At 37.8% G+C, this 22,952-nt stretch overlaps 1 protein-coding gene across 16 annotated transcripts in view; it reads left to right on the top strand.

Annotated features, from left to right (window-relative positions):
* The window catches only part of KCNN2 (potassium calcium-activated channel subfamily N member 2), a 459,477-nt gene that overhangs the window by 320,404 nt on the left and 116,121 nt on the right, over positions 1 to 22,952 (top strand). For 15 of the 16 annotated variants that reach the window (XR_013532555.1, XM_078365847.1, XM_054252040.2 and 12 more), the window contains one exon: positions 121 to 216. Coding sequence is in view for 14 of the 16 variants with exons in the window: in XM_078365847.1 (XP_078221973.1) it covers positions 121 to 216 (96 nt within the window). In the remaining 2 variants the exon portion in view is untranslated. Of the gene's footprint in view, positions 1 to 118; positions 217 to 22,952 lie in introns of those variants that run through there. The other variant, XM_054252048.2, reaches the window with a different exon arrangement.

The following is a 22,952-nucleotide window of genomic DNA, read 5'->3' as shown; positions in this document are numbered from 1 at the left end:
CCCTGCATCTTCCTCCTGTGAGTTCAGGTCCACCTGTGGGGGACTGACTGACCCTGGGGGCTTGGAAGGCGGGTAAAAGTGCTTCTTTCTTAAAAATGCTTCTGTCTGACTGTGTTGCAGGCGTCGCTGTATTCCTTAGCTCTGAAATGCCTTATCAGTCTCTCCACGATCATCCTGCTCGGTCTGATCATCGTGTACCACGCCAGGGAAATACAGGTAACTTAGGTCCTGCTGTTTATGAATGACCCAAAGCCCTACAGTCAGCTTAGAGAAACGCAAGGCAGCAGAGGCTTCTTCCAAGCCGTCATGTCCTTGCTTGAGGTTACAGAAGACACATGCTGTATTGTTGTCTTAGCACCTGATCTGTTCTTTCAGGAAGTGGAAAACGAAAGGCAAAGTAGCATATAAACATGCAGCATTTTCTGAGATGTATTTGTTGGACTCTTAAGATTTTTACCTCTCTTCAATAGGTGGATCCTCTTCTCCACTCAGTCACATTTTGTTTTCCTTAAAGCTAGTTATGCTCTAGTTTTAATCTAGAATGAACTTGAACTCTTTTTTGAGACGCCTTAGTGGGTGCATCATTAGGTGATTGTGTCTGTATCATCTTCTATAATTTAGCATAGAGAAGAAAATATGGTGATGGGTTGCTGGCTACTTTTTATAAATGAGATATGGGAAAAGATCTAACCCTTTCCTAAATCCCCCACCATTAAAAAAAATCTCTGTGAGTTTAGAATGCAAATTCTCTATATCCAATCATTAAGTATTTTTTAATGTAATTTAAGAGTTAAAGCCACTGTCCTTGTGAGCTGGTTTTTGTTTGTTTTTAGGAAAATATTTCTTTTGTTTAAATGCAGCCAGGAGCTCTATATTTGGCTGTTAGTAACCATATCAGAATAATCTATAAAATTTATATGTCATCCATTGGTTGTTAGCCTACAGTCAAAGGAGTTTTAAGGCTTTTAAATTAAAATAAGTATAGAGTTTTCAAAAATTAGATTTGGATTTTTTTTTAGCTTAGAATTTCACTATTTGGGAGGTGCAGTGGCTCAGGTTTGTAGTCCTGGTGCACAAGAATTTGCACTATGTATTTTCTGATTATTTTTTTCTTTTTTGAGCAATTGTTAGACATTTGAGACCCTTAATTTGGGTCATTTCCCTTTAGACTGCCTCAGATTTAAGCTGCCTTTCAATTTAAAACATTACATAGGATTTGCTGTTGAAGTAAGTTAGAATTTAAATTGAATTAGTTTTAAATTAGAATTAGCAAACACAAACTAAATATGGAAGAAATCATTTTAATGATTGCCCAAACAAAATGGTGATACACATTACTCCAAGTGAGGAGGGAGAAATTACTTCACCTTGCCCTTATATTTGTAAAACTTTGAAAAATGAGTTTTTGAGGGGATGAGGTTGGAGAATGATAATTACAAAGAATGAGATTATTCAGAAAGAAATAGTAAAACTGCACTGACAAAATGAGATGAACATACATTTGAACTTTTTAAAGTTTTAGCAGTTTACATTGATCTTTAATTCAGTGCTAGTGAATGGTAGGCTTTTGAGATTCTTTCAAACATTTTAAAGAGATAGTAAGATATAACTTAAACATTAGAGATTTGTCTTTTTATTTTCACTTGAAGAGTAGACAATTAGAGCTACTATATAGGTCTAATGGTCCCTTGACTCAGTTTACAGATAAGGAATCTGAAATCAGCAGAAGTAGCTTGCCAGGTCACACAACTAGACAGTACCCAGTGAGAACCAGCCTTGTCCTAGCTTCCAGGCCATAATGCTTCCCTCTGCCGTGTGCTCCCACATGCCAAAAGCCCCAAAACATGGATATTTCTTTTTCTGCAGTTTCCCTCTAAATCCAAAAGTTTGGTGTATAAATTTAGTTAAACTTAAAAGATTATTCCAAAATGTTCTTACATATTTTAAAAAATCAAGTTACCTTGAAAACATGTTTTGCTTGGAGGCCAGAGTCATTTTGCTTAATGATTCTGTGATTCTGAAATGAGACACCTTGCTGGGTTTTATTAAATAGAAGCTTTGTATTATTGCCTGTTCCTTGTGAAAATCACACAGCTAAACAAGCATTCATGGGGGAGGACGTTTGCCTGGTATTAACATCAAGAACAAAGTGTCTTGAAAACACTGACTTTTTAAGAATTATTGGGAGATTTTTTGAAGTAATTCATAGGAGTCTAAGAAGAGCTACTAAATGTTAACTATCTTAAAAATTGATATCATATTAGAAATCTTAAAATTTACAGAAGTTAATGAAAACAGGAAATCATGTTTTTAAGGATTAATGCTTTTAGGCATTCCACTCATTGGCTAATTTAGAGGACCAGTTCTGTTATGCATATGCACACATATGTTGATTAGGGTATGTATTGCATGAGTGAGAAAAATGACGTGGAATGACCCTCCATGGCAAATATGCACAGTGACCTTCCTTACTGTTGGGCTACACAAACATTATAGAATATTACATGTTTTAAAATTGGGTTTATTTTATATTATATGTGGTTTCTGTTAAACTAGACTGAAGATAACTTCAAAATGGATGCTTGGGTCATATCATTTAATTATTTTGGATGTAGCTTTTTTTACTTGGTGTATTATCCAGAGGCATTTCTCCTTTAAACTGAAAATCTAAATTATTATGTGAGATGTCTTTATTTAAAAAATAAAATAAAATGGAGAAGGACCAAATAAATATGAAGACCATGAACTAGAAGTCAAGAACCAGAAAAAAGTAGAAATGTTTTAATTTTTCTAGAGAGGAGCATCAACAGGGCTGAAACTCAATAAAATTAACTAACTGTTCAGGCTTATGTATATGCATGGAAAATGATTAATTGCCCCCCCCCCGCGCCTTTTTTTTTTTTTAAACTTATTGAGGTAACACTGTAGGTGTATTTTTTTTTCCGTAAAAAGTTTTAAGCTAATGAGCACTTCTCAGCTCACTCTAAAGTATTCCAAATATATCAGTTAGCTTTCAGTTAATGGACTAAATGCAAAGTTATGTTGTCATTCATAGCATGTCATTGGATGTAGCATACGACAGTTTTGCTTTTTCTTTTTAGCATATCGGTATGATAATCAGATAGTAAAAGGTAGCTAGTGTAGACTTCTGGTGCATGATATGATTTCTCACTGCTTTAAGAAAAAGTAAGTGTTATAGCTGACTTTCTGGTTCTGTGTCCTCTGGAATTGCTTAATGAAGCAAGAGGAGGCCCTGACATTTTCATGGATAACCTTGGAAAGGAAATCCGTGTGACCTTTTATAAAATGTTTATACACACACACTCTGGCAAAATAAGATGGTTCAGGTGAGTCATGAACGGAAGTGCTTGAATTAAAACAGTGTGACGGGGAGGCTTTGTAAGACACCCGCTCAGTAAATTTCAGCTTTGGTGTCATTTTTCAGTACCACAGACAGCTCAGTGCACCAGGCAACATTTTGTTCACTTTACTAATTACTTTTACACCTCACTACCAAAAATGAAATCACATTTTAGATCGTAATATTTATATAACATCAGATTTAATATGAGTAATTTTTAGCTAAGGTGATATTAGACTTTTTCAGGTGATGTTGAACTTGTTTTCTGTATCTATCAGTATAGCTAAAAAATAAATGAATGAACACCTAAGTAAACTTTAATAAATGCCTGTGTATCATGGCCTTCTGACAAAGGAAAACATGGTAGGGATTATTTTTATACAGTTTGGAAAGGTCCCTTGACACTACGTAAGTAGCCTCCCTAACTCAGGTCTCAAGGTCAAATTATAAGAAAAACAGAAACATGCTTTTCAGCGACTTTTTTTAAACCCCGCTCCGCAGCGGGGTTGGAGATACATCTCTGATGGAATTAGTACAAAACAAAATTCAACTATTCTTTAAGCTCTTCAACATCAGATATTTTCAGTGTAGCTTCCACTTTATCATTTCTGCTTTGGTATACTATTATGTTTCTTATAGAGGTAATTTTAGATGAAAGAGATATTTAATAGTTTGAGGTAGGCAAATGTAAGATTCTAAGCTGAGACAGACAACCCCTTGGACTAGTGCCTGATCTTTCTGGTTCTCGTGGGATTTGGAAGAATGGCAGATGATATACTTTGAATTGGAAAACATTTTCATTTGTTTGTTTTTGTAATATACAGCTGACTTTTGAAAAACATCGTGAACTGTGTGGATCCACTTATATGCAGATTTTTTTTTTCAGTAGATGTAGTGGGCCCTCCCTATCCATGGGTTCTGCATCAGCAAAAATACAGTATTCACTGGCTGTGAAACCCTCATACAGAGGGTTGACTTTTCATTTATGTGGGTTGCAAAGTACTGAAAGTATACATGGATTCTGGTGTCTGTGGGGCTCCTGGAACCAATCCCATGTGGTTACCAAGGGACAAGTGTAATTATATAATAAATAGCGTTAGAGAAAGCACTGACTTTTCTTTGTTATGTTTTGCAATGGAGTAACTCTTCATCATCTTTCAAGTTAGCTTTTCAGAGATGGACTCTATAACTCTGTAATTGGAAGAACAAAAATGAAAATTTCTCTTCATTTCTCCACCAATGCCACAGAAAAGAGGAGAGAGTGAGTGAAGGTGGGGGCCTCACCTGGACTGGTTGGGGAGGGGTGGTCCCTGTTCACTAGTAGGCTCTGTGGTTTACTATGTGAAGGCTCAAGTCTGAAGAAGAAGGAAAGAATGCTCCCCTTTCTACTTCTATAGAGAGCAAACAGATGTCTGTAGACATTGCAGAAAATACTGCATATGGTTACTATTTTTATTAATAAAATAACCTATACACATAATAAAAGTAATTCAAACAGTACAACAGACTTTAGAATAAAAAGTGAAAGTCATATTCTCTCAGTCATGTTTCTTAGAGGTAACCACTTTTAAGTTTTTTTAATATATATATACCTTCAGGATTTCTGTAAGGAATATTTAGGTATACACCCATGCCTTTCTTATATTCTGTAATATATCCTGGATGTTTATCTTCAGCAGCAGTAGGGACCTAGTTCATTTTTTTTTTTTAGCGGGTATGTAAGATCCTATTCTATGGATGTAGTATGGTTTACCTCACCCGGCCTGATCTGAGAGCTGATAGGCAATTTGGAGTTTTCTAAGTTTTTGCTATTACAAGTAATATTAAAATGAACATTCTTTTTTATTTATTTTAGTTATTTGGAGTATTTACATACAGTAAATTTTCAGCAGTAGGAATGCTTAATCAAAGGGAGTTTGCATTTTAATGGAAAGGTATTTCCCACTAGCCCTCTAGAAAGGCCGTCAGAGTTTATATCTCTGGTTTCCCACACATTGTTCCTCTTCAGCATTGTCAACACTGGATTCTATAGGAAGATTTTTTTTAAATAAATCTGAAAGTTTACCATCTTCTTGCAAAAAAATATTTTCATGACAAATTAAGAACAAAGCTCAAGGTCTCAGGCTTCTTTGCATCTATTTCCAATATTTGGCAGTGCGCTATCTAATCTGCCAGCAAATGGAGTTATCAGAAGCAAATGTTTGCCAGAGTTTTGTTATTTCAGTTTTAAAAAATTGGAGTAGGTTATTGAAGATGAAGGAAGCTAAAGAAGTAGAAGAAATTATCTTGCATTGGTCTTAAGGTTTCTGCTGTAGTAGCTTCATGCAGCTATGAGGTAGATAAAAATTGTAACAACAGGTTGAAGGTAAGACTTCAAAAATAGTGAGGTAGAAAAGTTGCCTGAATTTCTTTGTCAGGTGGTATTAAGCTCAGTGACTGATGTCTATATTGCCAGCAACCCCTATATCAGAAGTAATAAGATGCTTAGTCCCTTTGACATTGTGTATACACTGTAGTAACGAAATCACTCAGGACTAATTTTCTCCGCCTGCCTGTGTAAAGATCTCTGCATTATTAATGGGTGTAATGCTAAATAAAGCGATCCTGGTGTGTTTACAGAGCAGCATCACAAATGAATGAAGAGTGGAACTTTAGGTTTACCACAAATGGGTTTTCTAGAGCTTCCAACCTGTTTCTGAGCAATGTTTTGTACGGCTCGGAGATAAGGGCACTGTGGGCTGTCATCATCCCAAACCACATTTGGCAGGGAGCACCAAGGCAGCCTGCATTGATTTGACTTCAAAGAAGTTATGTTCCATCAGGATAGAAGCTATTTTGTGGGGTTGTTTTAGAGAGAATTTCTACTCATTAAGAAATAATATAGTATTTGCTACTTTGCAAGTACATTTTCGACCTGAAACTCCTTAAGATTTCTATTTATAAAACTAGAAAACACATGGAGGAATCTTACTTATTATTAGGCCTAGTATCCCACCCAGCACAGGAATGTCCTCTGTGTCATCTTCAGTAAAAGTGAATCACCCAGTTCCTGTTCGATTTCTTTTCCCAAGATTGTCAGTTCATACATGTACAAGCCTGTTTCATTCTTAGATAGCTCTTATTTTTAGTAAGATTTTTATGTTCAGGAGAAGTCTCATTTATTCCATATTGAACATTTAATAAGTTTTTGAGGTCTGCAAATGCAATGAGGAATAAGAAAGGAGAGGTCCTTTCCTCTTGGAGCTGATATTCCAAGGAGGAGGGGTTAAGGAGAGACAGAAAAATTAATAATAAACAAAATTTTTCAAAGTTGTGATAAATTCCCTAGGGGAGAGACAAAAGGCTGAGATAGAAAGTTGGGAGGCAAGGGTTGCATACATCAGACGGGACCATCAAGGGAGAACTTTCTGAGGAAGTGACATTTAAACTGAGACGTAAAGGGAAAAACCACTATTGCCGGAGTCTGGAAACTACCTGTGTCAAGGCCTCATGACCAGGAATTTACTGTGCTGAAGCAAGTGAGAGCAAACCAGCATAGCCCAAGCAGGAGCAGAATGCTACCAAACAGAGTGGGAGGGGATGAAGGGGCCTTATTTTTAAGGGTCTTGAGGCCATGGTAAGGATTTGTGGATTTTTTTTTTGATGTGCAGTAGGGAAGTCTGTTAACAGTTTAAAGCAGTCAAAGCTCATGATCCTACTTAATATTTAAGCAGGCTTTGTTTTGATGCTGTGAGAATTGGTCTGGAGACTATTAGGAGGTTGTTGGCAAGCTGTTTCATAGAGAGAGATGATGCTCACCTGGCTTAAAAGTACCATTCTGCTCCTGCTTGGGCTCTGCTGGTTTGCTCTCCTTTGCTTCAGCACAGTAAATTCCTGGTCATGAGGCCTTGACACAGGTAGTTCCCAGACTGTGGCAATACTGACTTCTTCCCCTTTACGTCTCAGTTTAAATGTCTCTTGTAGCAGCCACAGAGATGAGCAGAAGTGGGCTGATGCTTCTGTTGGAGGTAGAATGGACTTACCAGTGGATGGAATGTGGTAGGTAAGGGCAAGGGCCAATGCAAAGATGATTAATAGGGTTCTCGTTGGAGCAACTGAGTGTATTGTGCTGAGAAGGAAAGACTCAAATGAAGGAGCAGGGTGTGGAATCAGGGATTTCTTTTGGCATAATATATTTGAAATTCTTCTGATTGTATATGAGAGTCTGGAGTGCAGAGGAGGTCTGTACCGGATATTTAAATTTGGGAGTTATCAGCACAGAGACTATTTAAACCCACAGGAATTGATGAAATCACAGAGAGAGAATAGAAAAATGAGAAGATTGAGAGTTGCTCATTCTCTGACATCTAGAGGTTGATTAAAGGAAGAACTAGAAAGAAGAGACAAGAATGAATTGTCCCTAACGTGAAGGAGGCTAGGTTTTAAGGAGGGCACCACACTCTCTATTAAATGCTACCAAGGTCTGTTAATATGGGGTGGAGAAGTGCTTTTTGGATTTGGCAAATTGAAAGTCATTGCTGACCTTGATAAGCAGTTTCAGTGGAATGGTGGAGACAGAAACAGACTGTAACTTCTAGCATAAAAGAGTAAGTTGATTTCCCTTTTCACGGTATCGCAGAGCAAACATTTGAACATTAGATCCATTTAAATACTCTCCTAGTTAAATAGTCCCAGTTTCTTTGAATATTCCTTCTCAAACATTGAATGTCCCTATCACATCCTTCTGGACTTACTCAATTACGTTGAACTTCCTCCTCAAATGAGGTCAGAAACATACCCAGGACTTTCAGATAGGATCTTCCAGTGGGGTTTTTACCTCTCTTCATCAAATATGCTGTATTATACTGACTCTTATTAGTCTAAAATGGTCACTGCTTCACAGAAACTTGCCCAGTGACACTTGTAAAATTTTTACTGAGCTAAATGCTCAGCTTTACATTCAATAACCTTTTTAAATAGCATCTTGGTTTCTGACAAGTATATCAGCCTGTCAGAATTGTTTGAATCATAATGCTAATATTTATTTGACAAACATTTATTTGGGTTTGGAAAATCCTGTGTATGGATGACCTGTGGAATTGGCAAGACTCCAGTGTTTAAATTGGTGCTAAATTCTGTTCCAGAAAGGTGGTCAATATTGGTGGCTCTGACTCGCTTTGCATACCTGCCATTGACACATTTGACTCATCTTTCCTAGTTTTGTGCTAGCTGTGAGTTTGAAAAGCAAACCTTTGGACAAGCCAAGGTCAGAGTTTAGAAGTGGCCCGTTTTGTTGTTGTGAGCCATCTGCTCATCCATGATGTTTGAACTCTCTGAACTCTATTAGCCAGCTCACATTTCTCTAGTTTGTGTACAAGACTTTTATGAGGACTGCCTGATCCCTTGTTAAAATCCACATTTTCTGTGTGTAAACTACAGTGTTAGGATCTTTCAGTCTATCAGTGATATCCAAGAAGGAAATAAGACTGATTTGCTTGTAATTTTGGTGTATGATATACGCTTCATGACTTAAAAATTGTGTTTTCTCCTTCATATCATAAAATTAATGACTATTCATTTTAGAAAATTTGTAAAACATAGGAAAATATAAAAATGATATAAATTAGCCTAATCATGCCACCCAGAGATGATTATTATTTATGTTACCATGTATTTATATAAAGTATATGGACATGCTATTTGATATGTTGCTGTATAAGGAAATTTTACATTCTCTTTAACTTTTTATTGTGTTTTCTCATATTTAAACATTCTTAATACTGTAGATGCAAGTTTTTTCCCATTAAACAGGTATAATTAATTTAATTATTTTCCCTATTTTGGACACTTAAAAATTAGAAATAACATAATGTAAACTTTTTTTTTTTATAACAAATACCCTTGAAGATTAAGGTGATTTCCCAAGGATAAACTACCAAGAGAGAAATACTGAATTAAAGGGTATTATTTAAGACAGCTGATAGCTTGTAATAATATTCTCCCAAAAGTTTTTATCAGTCCTTTTATTTTTTAAGTGCTTTCAAACCACTTTATTAAATATGGTTCATTGAACTGACATGGTGATTTCTGGATTATCTAGGCCCAGTATGCCAGATAGTGTTGAGTACCGTGCTGTGTAAATCTGGGAATTTGCTTCTCTGGGTCTCCTATTCTTTTCCTAATTCTCCATGATCTTAATTTTGAAATATTGGCTAAAAAGGCTTCTGAAAGGAAATCCCTTTTGAATAATTAAAAACAATTACATAGAAACAATGGGAAAGCAATATTGGAAGATAACTTTGTTTCCAGATATTCCCAATTGTTTTCATTGTGGGAAGTTTTAAAAGCCATGATTTCTAACAATTTTCTCTCTCAACTTTCTTGCTGAGTAGAGCAATAGGGCTCTCCTTTGTGTTGACTGTTTTTACAACATAGCTTTGTGGCTCTGTGTCCTTGCTCTGGAGCAGTCTGCCTGGGCTCCTTCCCAGCTCTGCCGCTAATCAGCTGTGTGACCTTGGACAAGTTACTTAATCTCTCTGAACTTCGATTTTCTTGTCTGTAAAACAGGGAATATAGAGTACCTTTCTCATGGGGATGTGAAGATTAAGTGAGTTTATATATGTGTGTGTGTGTGTGTGTGTGTGTGTGTGTATAAAACTTAGAACACTGCCTGGCATGCGGTAAGGGCTACCTACATGTCAGCTGCTGCTTGTTGTTCACTACTTTGGAGTTTGTTGAAATGGAAGGGTAGGAACTGGAGTCTAGCTTCTCTGGGCTTTAGAAAATAATGATTTTCCCCCCTTTTCTTATGAAACTTATGAGAGAGAACAGGAAAAAAAAAAGTGGCCATTCAGCAGTATTTATTAGTTTACTAACACTTAATCTAGGGTGTGTGTGTGCAAGCACATGCATATTTTTAAATGAAAGCTTTCACTGTCTGTTAAGGACAACCATTTGGTTTTTAAACAGATTTAGTTCTTAATCTTCCTCTGAGCAGGTTGACTATCTTAGGAGAGACGTAATAATTTTGTCTTTTAGGTTTCAGATCTGTGATGAGATGATAGGCTAACAGTTTTTACCAATATGGTCATTTTCTCCATAAATTTACCATGGGTGTGGCTTCATCCTGGAATCAAGGCCCTTTCTACACTGCATTAACTCCTTCAGGCATCACAGCTGACTGCCTCTTTTCACCACTAATTAGGACCCTGGTGACTTAAAAGAGTTAAGCGAGGCACTCAGAAAAGTAAGCAAGGGGAGTAATTTGGATGATGGAAAATTCTGGTGTTACACTCCTGCTGAAAGGATAAGAGGTAATAAACAGCCCTAGGCATACATGTAAATGACTGTAGTTGGTAGTATACCTGTCTGTATTCTTTGTAGGTTTACAGGATATTTCAATAGAAAGTGCTTTTTCTTTTTTCTGGATTGGGTTTATTTCTGGTGAGAGTTTTGTTTCCTTTGCTACCTTCACCCACGGTGCTTGGAGTACAGTGGTCTGAAAGAACTGGGAATAATTTCTGCGTGTAAATATGATAAGTAGCTTCTTGAAACATTTTGGGTATAATGATTGTCTTGCTTTTTATCAGGGAGCTTGTATCTTTTCGGTTTTGTTTCAAATAATCTTGAATTGAATCTACATTATTCCAGTACTTCCCTTAGAACAATGTGTCACCGTTGAGTGAGCTTTGGACTTTGCTTTTCAAATTTATGAGACACATTGGGATTTATACATTGTAAACTTGGACTGAATTATGTAGACCATTCTAACAATTGATATTCTACATCAATAATGTGTCCTTTGCTTTCTTTAAAATTCTGGGCAATTTTGCCTAATTATATAACTATCTGTAGTGATTATCTCATTTTAAGTTGGGATTGTTTTCAGGTAATTTGGCCACTAAGACTTTATTGTCTGGTTACTGAGTTTGTCGTCATCTGTCAGGAAGCTTTTGTGTTCCAGAGGAAATTCTATGCAATATTTGCATATTCGTTTTGACAAAGACATACTGATTTGTCAAAGAAAGTATAAAACACTATAGTATGCGTATCATGCTTTTCACCTTGGATAATACTTTCCTTAGAATAGTGTCTGCTGTCACAGGGTTAAAAACTACTGCATGGGTGCTAATTCATGAACTGTTTAATTTTTTACTGAGTGGCTAAGAGAAACTATACCCTAGCTTTGAATAGTAAAGTATTTAAGAAATTGATAGTAGAGTAAGAAATTGAAAAGTAATGATGAGGCTGAATATTGAAGTTGTATATATATAATGTAACGTGAAAGTGATGGCTCTGGGATGTATCATAGTAATCTCATGCTTTTTCAAAGGTACATCTAATACTTCTAGATGTGTACCCAAGCAAAGGTATTTACTGAAAACTTGGTTTTATTTATGTGGAATTAACTATAAAGTTTTAAGACTTAAAAGTCTTAGCTTTTAGAAACATGCTGTAGGTCAGTTTTCATGTAGGTAAATCATCTCTTACTTGGAAAAAGTCATGTCAGTATGCATGTAATTGGTTTAAAAACCTTTAGCCTAGTGCTTGAACCTCCTGGTAATGTTGCAAATTTTAATACTGTTGTTGAAAAATACTGAGTTAGAATTTTAATTCATCATTAATATTTTAGTCAATTTACTAGTTGTTCTTATTTATCAACATCAAAGAGAATATTTAATAAAAATGCGCTTGAGCAGACTTCTACAATTTAAGCACGGGTCATACAAAGAGAAATCTCCAGTATGCTTATTATTATTATTTTGCAAAAAGAAAGCAAAAACAACACAGTTCAGGGATGAAAACTAATTTTTAAAACTATTTTTGATTTTATATTCACTGGCTCTTGTGGAGTTTTTATATCATTTAAAAAAAAAGACTCACCCTGCATATATATATTTTTTCCTTTAGCATATCTATTTCACACAGTCTCTTTTATCTTTTTGACAACTGTACTTATTTTTCAGGTAAGTTTTGACCACGTTCTGCTTCACGTCTCCCAGTGTGTCCTTTGGGTGTTTCTTACACTGAGGGATGAAGATCCATCCCACTCACTGTCATGTTCACTGTCTCAGTCTGGTGCTGTGTATGCAGATTGCTTCAGTGGCAGCTATTTAGAAATAATTTATCCATCAAATGTGTATTATACAAGTAGCCACAGAAGGAAAGGGGACTTGTGTTTAGGACTTTGTCCCTCAAACCCATGTCAGTACATTCTTCCTGCACAGAGACCACACAGAGCACTCAGTGGGCAAGCATCTGCTCTGCAGTATTTATCCAGCAGCAAGAGGTCTCCTCTGCACCAGTGTGCAGGAACACAGGTGGCCGCAGCAAGGTTATCAGTGTGATAGAGGGTGAGCAGAAGTCTCATCTTTAAAACCCCAATTATGACATGCTGCCATATGGGAACACAATTCAGCAAATGAAAAGCAATAGAATTGGGAGGCTGATGGTAGGGAAACGATAGGCTCAGATGTCCTTGTGACATATGCTCTATCTGCATTTCCAGGCTGACTGCAAATTTTCATTAATTTGCTCACATTTTCTTTCTCCTCTGTTGTGTGAATAATGACCTGTACACTCAGTGGGGTCCAAGCTGTTGATTTATTTTTAATGTTTTTCTTAAACATAATGGGGGAAATTACAATGAAGTGTTACAGGTGTACTTTTTCTTACCAAGGAGATAAAGAGAACAGGTTTTAAAATCATCTCATTGGCCAGGCATGGTGACTCACACCTGTTATCTCAATGCTTTGGGAGGCTGAGGAGAGAGGATTGCTTCAAGGAAACCAGGAATTGGATACCAGCCTGGGGAACATAGGAAGACTCGATCTGTGCAAAAATAAATAAAACACTTAGCTGGGTGTGATGGTGCATACCTGTAGTCCCAGCTACTTGGGAAGATGGCTTGAGCCCAGGAGTTCAAGGCTGCAGTGAACTGATTGCACCACCATCCTTTAGCCTGTACAGCAGAGGAGCCCCTGTCTTTTAAAAAAAAAACTTAAAAAAAATTATCTTGTCGACTTTATTTCAATTTTGCCTAGTGGCTCCTTTTGAGGAACAGCTCTCCCTACCCCATGGTCACAGAGACCCCCACTGTCTGTGTGTACATAACCTATCCCTTTTTCAACCTCCCCAGCCTTGTTTGCATTTAGGAATATTCCTGGGAACATCTGCTGTGTTTTGAGAATACCAGCCATGTCAGGATTCCTACTCTGCCTCTGATCCTAAGGGACATATTGAGGATCCTTGATTCTCTCTAATCCCCTTAGGTGCATCATTATGATTGGAGGGTGAAAAATAAGCATAAGTATAACATTTTCCAGTCATGTTAGATGGTACCTGTTGCTTGTACTCATGTTTATGTTGAGTGTTAAAAGTTTGTGAGAAGCAGAAGAGCTGCTACTTGAAGGCGATAGATACCACCTGGCTGGGTCTGTCACTGTCCAGCAGGGTGTGGGTGGCAGCACAGAGTGTAGACCCCAAGAGGACAGTGTAAGAGGAAAAGCCCGAGGGACGCCTTCTATCTAGACAGACACTTGTGCCTCTGGAAAGCAGCCCAGACGCCAGTTAAGAACTTTGGCTCTGGATCCCAGACAGATTTGAGTTAGAACTCAGTTTTTCTCTGTGTGACCATGAGAAGACAGTTTTACCATTCCCAGACTCATTTTTTAATCTGTAAAAGGGAAATGATCATTGTACCCATCTCATTAGATTGTTTACGGGATTCAGGGAGACAAGGTTTATGAAGAATCTAGCATGATACCTGGCACATCATAAATGCTTAATAAGTGCTAACTTTGATTATTCTCTATCATTATTGTGACTACTCTTCTGTCTTTATTGTTATTAAGTAAATACTGTAGCCTTTGCAAGGAAGCAGAGCCTAGACGCTAGGAGGATCTCAAGGTGGGAAGGGGGAAAGGCAATAATGCACCGTATTTCAAGGTAACCTTGCTGAAAGTTCTCGTAAGAGGGACAATGGGAACAGAAGGCAAATATTTGCTTAGATAGAACATGGATTGGCAAACCACAGCCCATGGGCCAAATCCGCTCCCTGAACAAATCTGGCCTACATGTTTGTATATAAAAAAAAGTTTTGTGGAACATAGCCGTGCCCATTTGTTCAGGTGTTATATATTGCCGCTTTTGTGCTATGATGGCAGAATTGAGTAGTTGCAACAGAGGACACATGGCTGGTGAAATTAAAAATATTCGCCATCTGGTCCTTTATAGAAAAATATTGCCAACCCCTGAGTTAGAGAAGATGATGGTAGGCAAAAGCAAGGAGAAATATGCCTGAAAGTGTTTCTTCTGCCTTTGTATCAAAAGCTATTTTATTCTTTGTTCTGAGTTTTACCAAGGAAAGTGTGTGGTGGGCAGAGGTTCAGGTAGATGCCAGTTGGGAAGTGCAGATTTTTGTAGGTGCAAGGCCTTCTGCTATGGCCCATGATCTCAGGTTTCTGTGCAGGAGTTTGTACCCCTGGGATTGAGGTGGAATTGTATGTTGAATTAGATTTACATCATTGCATGCATGAGAATGGCTGTAGTTAAAACTTCTGGAGCCTGGGGGTTGGGAGTCATTTTCAGGAGGGGCAGTAAGGAGAGAATGGCCTTGTTTGAGCCTTGGTGCTGCATAACTTAGTTTCAGAAAAGCTAGGCATCTCGTTGAGGCTTATAATGTTCTGTGACAGTCAATGTGGTTTGCCTCAATCAAGAAGTGAGTCTCATTTGCTTTATGTTGTGAAGAAAATATTTTATAGCTGACTGTTCTTTAACTTTGTATTTTGCCATAAAAAGACCACAAATTAGGGTGAGAAGCAGTAAAGTGTGTTTGCTTTTATCTTTTGGTCTGAAGTTCTGGCAGCATGTATAATTTATTAATTTGCTTATTGCTGTTTCTAGTGATTAAAGTTATATTTCATGCAAATAATCTCCACTCTGAGCTGCCAGTAAGCTCCCCACAGAAGTACCTCAGGGCCGCAGCTCAGCACCTCCCAGCCTTGTCATTCCTTTCAGGCCTCCTTGTGGTAGCTGACATTTGCTGTCTTAGAGAAGGGCATCATGTCCTCCTGGAGCCCAGGGAGGACCCTCACCATCCCTTTTCTTCTGCCCATTTTCCCACACACTTGCAAGAGTCACCAGGATGCTATGGCCACTCCCTCCTAGTGTCCTTGTCATTCTGCTGACATTTGCTGTCTGCTGACATTCTTGTGCGTTGGTTCTGATTTCCAAACTTATTGACTCTTCCCAGGTCCTCCTGTAATCTCTTTTATAAATATACTTAGTGAATATTTTATAAATATTATATAGCATATTATATGTTATATTGTGACAGTGTATAACATATACCATCTGTATTATATATGAAGTAAAAATATGTAAGTAAAGAAATTAATATTGTATGTTATACATGTCATTTACTTATTTTTTAATTTATGTTATTTTATTTTTAGCTTAGACTTAGTATTTTTCTTTAACTCACTTCTTTTAGTCCCATCTTGAGTAACTATAGGTATGAGATTATAGGTTGTAGTACAATTACCTTTGTTTTCTAATATACAATAGAGTAAAACTGTAAATAAACAGCATGCCGCCTGGACTCATCTCAAGGAACATGGAAAACTCCTTTTGGGAATTTCCGTGTCAGTTGTTGCTGTTTCCTTCTAATGTATATTAATGTAGTCTCCTGCTTCCCTCCTCCTGCTTCTTTCTGCTGGTCCATCTCTGCTGTTGCAAGAATATCTGCCGCAAACACAAACATGGCGCTGTCACAACGATTCTGAAATGATGCCATGGCTCGCTCTTGTTTCGTGATGACATTCTGTCATGTTGATTCCTGCAGTTCAACACAGAGCTACAGACTTTCAAAGAGAAACGGATCATGATGCAATCCCAGGTTTTCCAAACTTCTTACCAGTGATTTCCTACAACTAATAATAGGCATGAGTTTCAGTTTGTCATCTGGAAAATAGTGGTAATGGGGCCCATCTCATGAACTACTGTGAGAATTCTACTATGCTTGGCCCAGTGCTAGACACATAATAATCACACAGACTGTTACATTCGTATTTTCATTGTTGTATTAACCATCATTAATCATGACCTCTGTGATCCTTAGTTTCTCATATGTAGGTGGGGATGAGGCATCATGAGGTTTTTGTTAGGATTGCACAGTAGGTTTGGTAAGCAGTTAGGTGAGAGAGAGTAGTGAAGTGCCTGGTATGACATGTGGCCTTTGGGGTCCTCTAATGTAGACCATGATTACAGTAGCACTTATCAGACTGTCTCTCAGTTGAGAGGGCAGCTCCCTGGGGGCAGGCATTGTGTTTGGTTCTGCCGGACGTTCCAGGGATGAGCAGTCTAGTAAATAGACCTGCAGTGGATGCATCCAGTCTCTCACATCTCGTGTGTGGTGGCCATCTAAATAGTCACTGTGTTTTCATCTGTGGAGTGGGTATAGCCCTCCTGATTCCTTCTTCTTGGTTTACCAAAGGCTAAGGTAAATTTCTTTAGTGATACAGAACATTATGGCAGAAAAAGAGTAGAAAAAAATTGATGCCAAGGAAAAGTACATTAATTAGACTATTATTAGTTTTTAGATTGCCATCCTGTCTCTTCTAAGATAGGTTATTTTATCCACATTTTTTTTTTTTTTTTTTTTGAGATGGAGTTTCACTCTTGTTACCCAGGCTGGAGTGCAGTGGAGTGAACTCAGCTCACTGCAATCTCTGCCTCCCAGGTTCAAGCAATTCTCCCGCCTCAGCCTCCCAAGTAGCTGAGACTAGAGGCGTGTACCTCCCCACCCAGATAATTTTTGTATTTTTAGAAGAGATGGAGTTTCATTAGGTTGATCAGGATGGTCTTGATCTCTTGACCTTGTGATCCGCCCAACTTGGCCTCCGAAAGTGCTGGAATTACTGGTGTTAGCCACTGCACCCAGCTGGGAAGTTTAGCTTTTAACACTTTGTTGTCTGACTTTAAATTATTAATATAGTTAGACTGGCAGTACAGTCAGGGTTCGTTGTTGAAATCATTGCAGTGCATTTGTTTCTATTATAGCTGTACTGAAAGAGACAGATTTTGTAGTTTGGTTGTAAGACTTCGCTGAAATAAATACAAAAACAAATGTGGCTAGATGCACAGATTAGCTTTAGATATCTCACTGGTATAATAAGAGACAGAGACCCCTTTGTGGGCCCGCTTCTATCCCTCTAAGAGCTATCACAGCATCTCCACTGTCACTGTCCTCTTCTATTTCTTGATTTTACAAAATACCTTCTGATTTTCTTTTTAGCTCATCTCTACATCACCTCCTCTGTGAAGCCTTCTCTCATTATTTCAGATATTTTATTCTCTTTCTTTTCTGAGCAACATTTGTGTTTGTTCTGGTTTTGTATAATTGAGTTTTTAAGGCCTCCTCTAGTGGTTTTCTGTGGCTGTGTTTTACCTTCTCAAGAGCAGTTGCACATCTTTTGCTCCTGAAGCTGCAACATAGCTGTGCCAGTGTTGCTGCCATCCAGTGTTGCTGTGGAACTGAACTAGGGGAGGGGCAGGACAGGTGTCCTCATGATAGCGCTGGGCAATGCAAGGATGAGGAGTTGGATACCTGTCTGTTGATGGTTCAGATTCTTTTTTAACTTGGAATAATATGATAGTGTTCATGGATCTAGACAATTCTGCTTGCAAGAGAATGACAGATTATTGTCCTATTAATAGATGAACAATGAAGTTCATGTTCTCTCCTGTATATATTTCCTATCTTTTAATCATGGATCAGCAGTAGGCTTTGAAAATGGTTGCACAGAGTGTAGCAACACAGAAGACCTGGCATATGTTTTCTTTTTGTTTACCATTACTATTCTACAGTGCAATCCGTTCCTTCAAGAGCTGTTAAAATGGAATTTCCAGCTTTATTGGTTAGTCTTAAAAGTGACCATCCCTGGCATCTAACTCCCAAGTGAGTGTCACCTCTATTCCTTTCTGTGATATACAGCCATTGGAGAGGTTTACTAAATAAGGTGAAGTTGTGTCTGTAGTGGATATTCCCCAGCCTGAACTTGAGTCATCATTGTTCGGTGTGTAGGTATCTATGTGAGCTTACTACTTCTCTTGGAAAAACAGTTAATTTCTAGTCCCATGTTTAACTATATATTGGCATTTACGTTCTGTGTGCCATGTGATGACAATTAGGAGGTGCAAATAACTCTGCTTTGAAGCACAAGACATAGATGGTCTCTTTCTGTGGGTGTTGGAGACAGAGAAAGAATGCTAGTCGAGAAAAGCCACCAAGCACAGTCTACTTTTCCTCTCAGGAGTCATTAGTTCTCTTGTCTTAGAAGAGACTTTGATTCCATTTTCCCATTTGTGCCACAAAGTAAACTTTCTACCACAAAACAAATGGATGGATGGCATCTGCTCTCACAACTCCAATCATATGTCCAACCCTGGAAATGGGCCGCTCCAAGGATTAGCAGCTTGCTTCAGTTAAATCCAGGTGATTGGGCCTGTCTGCTCATGTTCAGAATTTCTTTGTGGGTTGTTTGTGTTTAATATCATGCCTAGTTTTACAAAAGTGTTTCAGTGAACTTTTTATCAGTGTGTGAACTGTCTTGAATATAGCGGATGAAGTTAATAGAACAAATTAGTATCTTAGTTAATATGTGTCAATTAAAAATCAGTCAGTCTAAAGACTGAAAGGGGGGTTGGCAAATGAATATCTAAGAAAAGTATTTTCTAGTTTGACCAGATACCAAGTTATGCTAATTTAACCATGCTGTGACCTTAAGTGGGAAAACTCTTTAGCTGGGTTTTGTGCAGTTATCTGAAGGGTTTGCCTAAGTTTTTCTTAGTGGAATTCCTGTTCCCAAATTTGACCCTCCTCTTGACAGTGTGGTCTGTGTGTGTAGACCCAGTACTTTCTTATTGCTCTCTCATTAATATGGCATTTGGTGATTCTCTCAAATATTAGATGTGGCTGTAAAGGTAGTGAGAGGAAAGTGATATTTCTCAAGGAATATGCCAAAAGATTGGCTGCCTGGCTATGAATATGGTCTTGGAGGGGAGGGTGAGATAAAGGGAAGATACTAGAAGACATTATAAGCCCCACTTAGTGCTTTTTTTTTTTTTTAGACAGAGTCTTGCTTTGTCTCCCAGGCTGGAGTGCAGTGGCATGATCTCGGCTTATTGCAACCTCCACCTTCTGGGTTCTAAGGGATTCTCCTGCCTCAGCCTCCCAAGTAGCTGGGACTATAGGCATGCACCACTACACCCAGCTAATTTTCGTATTTTTAGTAGAAACGGGGTTTCGCCATGTTGTCCAGGCTGGTCTTGAACTCCTGACCTCAAGTGATTTGCCTGCCTCAGCCTCCCAAAATGCTGGGATTACAGGCATGAGCCACTTTGCCTAGCCCACTTAATGCTCTTAAGTGCATGTAGTACAGGGACAAAGGCCACCAACATGAGTAATGAGGAAAATTGTGGTGCACTATAAAAGGAGTCAGGATGTGTTTGCTTCATGCTTTATGGCTATATTTTAGAAAGGTAAAATAACTAGTATGTATATCTAGGTAAAATAACTAATATATATCACGTGCCCACTGGGAACAAGCACTGTGCTAGGTACATTATACACATTGTCTCATTTCATCTACACTGTAATTCTTATTCAGGCAGTGAATAGCAAAGTTGAGAATCAAATTCAAACCTGTGACTTTGAAGGTTCTTGTCTTTTCTTTTTGCAGTAGAGCTTTTACTGTTAGGTTTGATTTTATCTGGAATGTATGAGAAAAATTGTACCACTTTTTTTTCTGTCAGTTATATCACAAAATAAAATAAACACCTCTTAAAAACGTATTATATTCAAACACTTGGTTTACTTTAATATATATGAGGGAGATAGTTTCCTCTGAATTTTACATTATGTTACCTTCAATTCACCACAGTTGATTTAAGGGGACTTGTAGAACAATCTTTATCCATAATTAGTTGTTCTATGAAATACGTATTTTTTTTTTCATTTGTCTCTAGGGGTTGTTCAGAAAGAGCTACAGGGATAGAATAGAAGCCAATACTCAATTATTCATGAAAATGAAGTAGAGGATGGGAAAGAATGCTGATGACTGTAATAAAATCTCGATATTATCTGAGTCTGTGCCGTAACTGTGCTTCACTCTGGGATTCCTATCTTAACCTTCTAATTCAAGTCTGACAGCATTTTCTTTGACATACGTCTCTAGAGTAGACACATATTCGACCAAATTAAGTGGCATGGTACTCCAGGGAAAGATCTCTGGTAATCTGTATAAGAATATGAGGCACATTCTTCTAGTTGCATACGACCTGCAGGTTTTTTTTCTCAGATGCCAGCTCCTATCAATTAATTGTAACTGGCTAGAGCATACACAGTGCTAAGAGTGATTCTTCAGGTCACAGAAGGGCTGCACTGGTAAGGACTGGATTGATTGATCATGTCTGCCAAGACTGGAGGAGAGGGAAAGGAGTGGGAGCTTACGTGATACACATTTGCCATCACTTTCTATCAACCTCTCTATGCAAATAAATTATGAATCCTTATGTAAGATGGTTATTCAGTTTCAAAAATAATCTTTGAGGAACTGGTCTTAATTATGTTTTTTCTACATGTGCAGATCTGTCCCTAAGAGAGTTTATTTTAATAAATGTGGGATGAATGTGGTGAGTTGAAATGTTCTAACATTAAAGGTATGCAGATGTGTTGCCCTAATTTGTTTTTGTTGAGATTTATGAGTATGAAGCTTTAATAAACTGTCAGGCCACCAATATTCTCTCTTTCCTACCTGTATTTACTTGCTTCCTTCATTTCCTTCCATCTTCCCCTCTTTTCTCTTGCTTTCTTCCTTCCCTCCCTTTTGTTCCCTTTCTCCCTTCCTTCGTAACATCACAGAAGTTAGTCCCCAGCCACCAAACCATAAATTTTTTTTTGTTGTATTGTTGCATCTTTGAAATTGACAAATACTCGATTTATATAACTGACATCAACCATAGGCATCATCTTCAATGCCTATAGAATTGAATACTGTGAAAGAAAAAACACTTTTTTTCTTGTAATATATAATGTTTTTTGTGATCTTCTCCCATTCCTTCAACCTGTTTATTGACAATATGCACATGCACACATGCACGCGCACGTGCACACACACACACACACACACACATTATTGGAATCATCTTGACTTGTTTGGAGAGTCAGAGCCAAAACTGTGCCATTCTTTCTGCTTTCTGTGCCTTTTACCTGTAAAGTACTGCTTTTACCCAGGTGCTTTTGGGCTCAGCTCAGGTCTCCCTCTTCTGGCAAGATTTTCATGACCCCAAAGGCTGAATTAGTTGTCTTTCTTCTGTATTAGTATCCTGTAATAATAGTAATACTAACATAACACATGATAAATAGTAATAATGATGTACATGGGTTAATTGTTCAGCCTTTTTTTTTTTTTTTGCTAAGAGCCATACTTGGATTATCTTGTAATTCTACTACAATTTCATAAAATAGATATTATTATTTTATTGAGAAAAGTGAAGTATAGAGTGGTTAAAAATGACTTGAACCTGGAGAACTCATTCTCAGCAAACTGACACAAGAACAGAAAATGAAACACTGCACGTTCTCACTCATAGGCAGGTGCTGAACAATGAGAACACATGGACACAGGGAGGGGAGCACTACACACTGGGGTCTGTTGGGGGGAATAGGGGAAGGACAGCGGTGGGTGGGGAGTTGGGGAGAGATAGCATGGGGAGAAATGCCAGATATAGGTGAAGGGGAGGAAGTTAGCAAATCACACTGCCACGTGTGTACCTATGCAACTATCTTGCATGTTCTTCACATGTGCCCCAAAGCCTAAAATGCAATAAAAAATGACTTGCTCAAAATCAAACTGCTTGAGAGTGGTGGAATCTTCGCAAATGGAATAGTGATTGTGGGTTTACACAGAGTTTTCTTGTCTTGTATTGTGATTTCTTAGACATCACAGACCATTTCTTTGATTACTGTGTCTCTACCAGGGGCTGGCATATTTGATACAGGTGGAAAAAGCAATTGTTATATTAAATTTGATTGAATTCTTATTTATAATGTATATAACCAGTCTATCACTTCTCCAAAGTTTGGTATGCAGAAATATGTAGTAAAATGGCTTTCTTTTTAAAAATTTACTTTGGATTTTTAATCTTACTTGCCAATTTAAAAATCATGCAGCTTTGAATCCCACCTCTTTAGCAGTATCCTTAGTTTTGAATTTAATGTGATAAAAAATACAGAATTGAAAAAATTCCCACTATCTGAAAGGTTGAGCCACAATTTGTTTCTCTCATTCTTACTCTATGTGTTTGTAATATAAGCACCTACGGAGGAATATAGAGAGGGGGAAAGGGTGCTGTACATTAAGGGAGTAGTTGACTAACATGTCAGCAAATATAGTCTGTCTGCCTCTTAGAATTCTGAGAGATTTCAGTCTCTATTTACTACCCACCATTTATCAATAAGGTTGATGATTCTTCTTTTTGATGGAGAACCCTCCTTAAGAAGTATGTAGACTGTTGCTCTCTACTGTCCTTACTTTCTTCATCCCGTCTT

This window comes from Callithrix jacchus, chromosome 2, assembly GCF_049354715.1.
Source record: "Callithrix jacchus isolate 240 chromosome 2, calJac240_pri, whole genome shotgun sequence".
NCBI classification, from domain to species: domain Eukaryota; kingdom Metazoa; phylum Chordata; class Mammalia; order Primates; family Cebidae; genus Callithrix; species Callithrix jacchus.
Note: the sequence above shows the minus strand (reverse complement) of the source record. Positions and strands in the feature narration are given on the sequence as shown.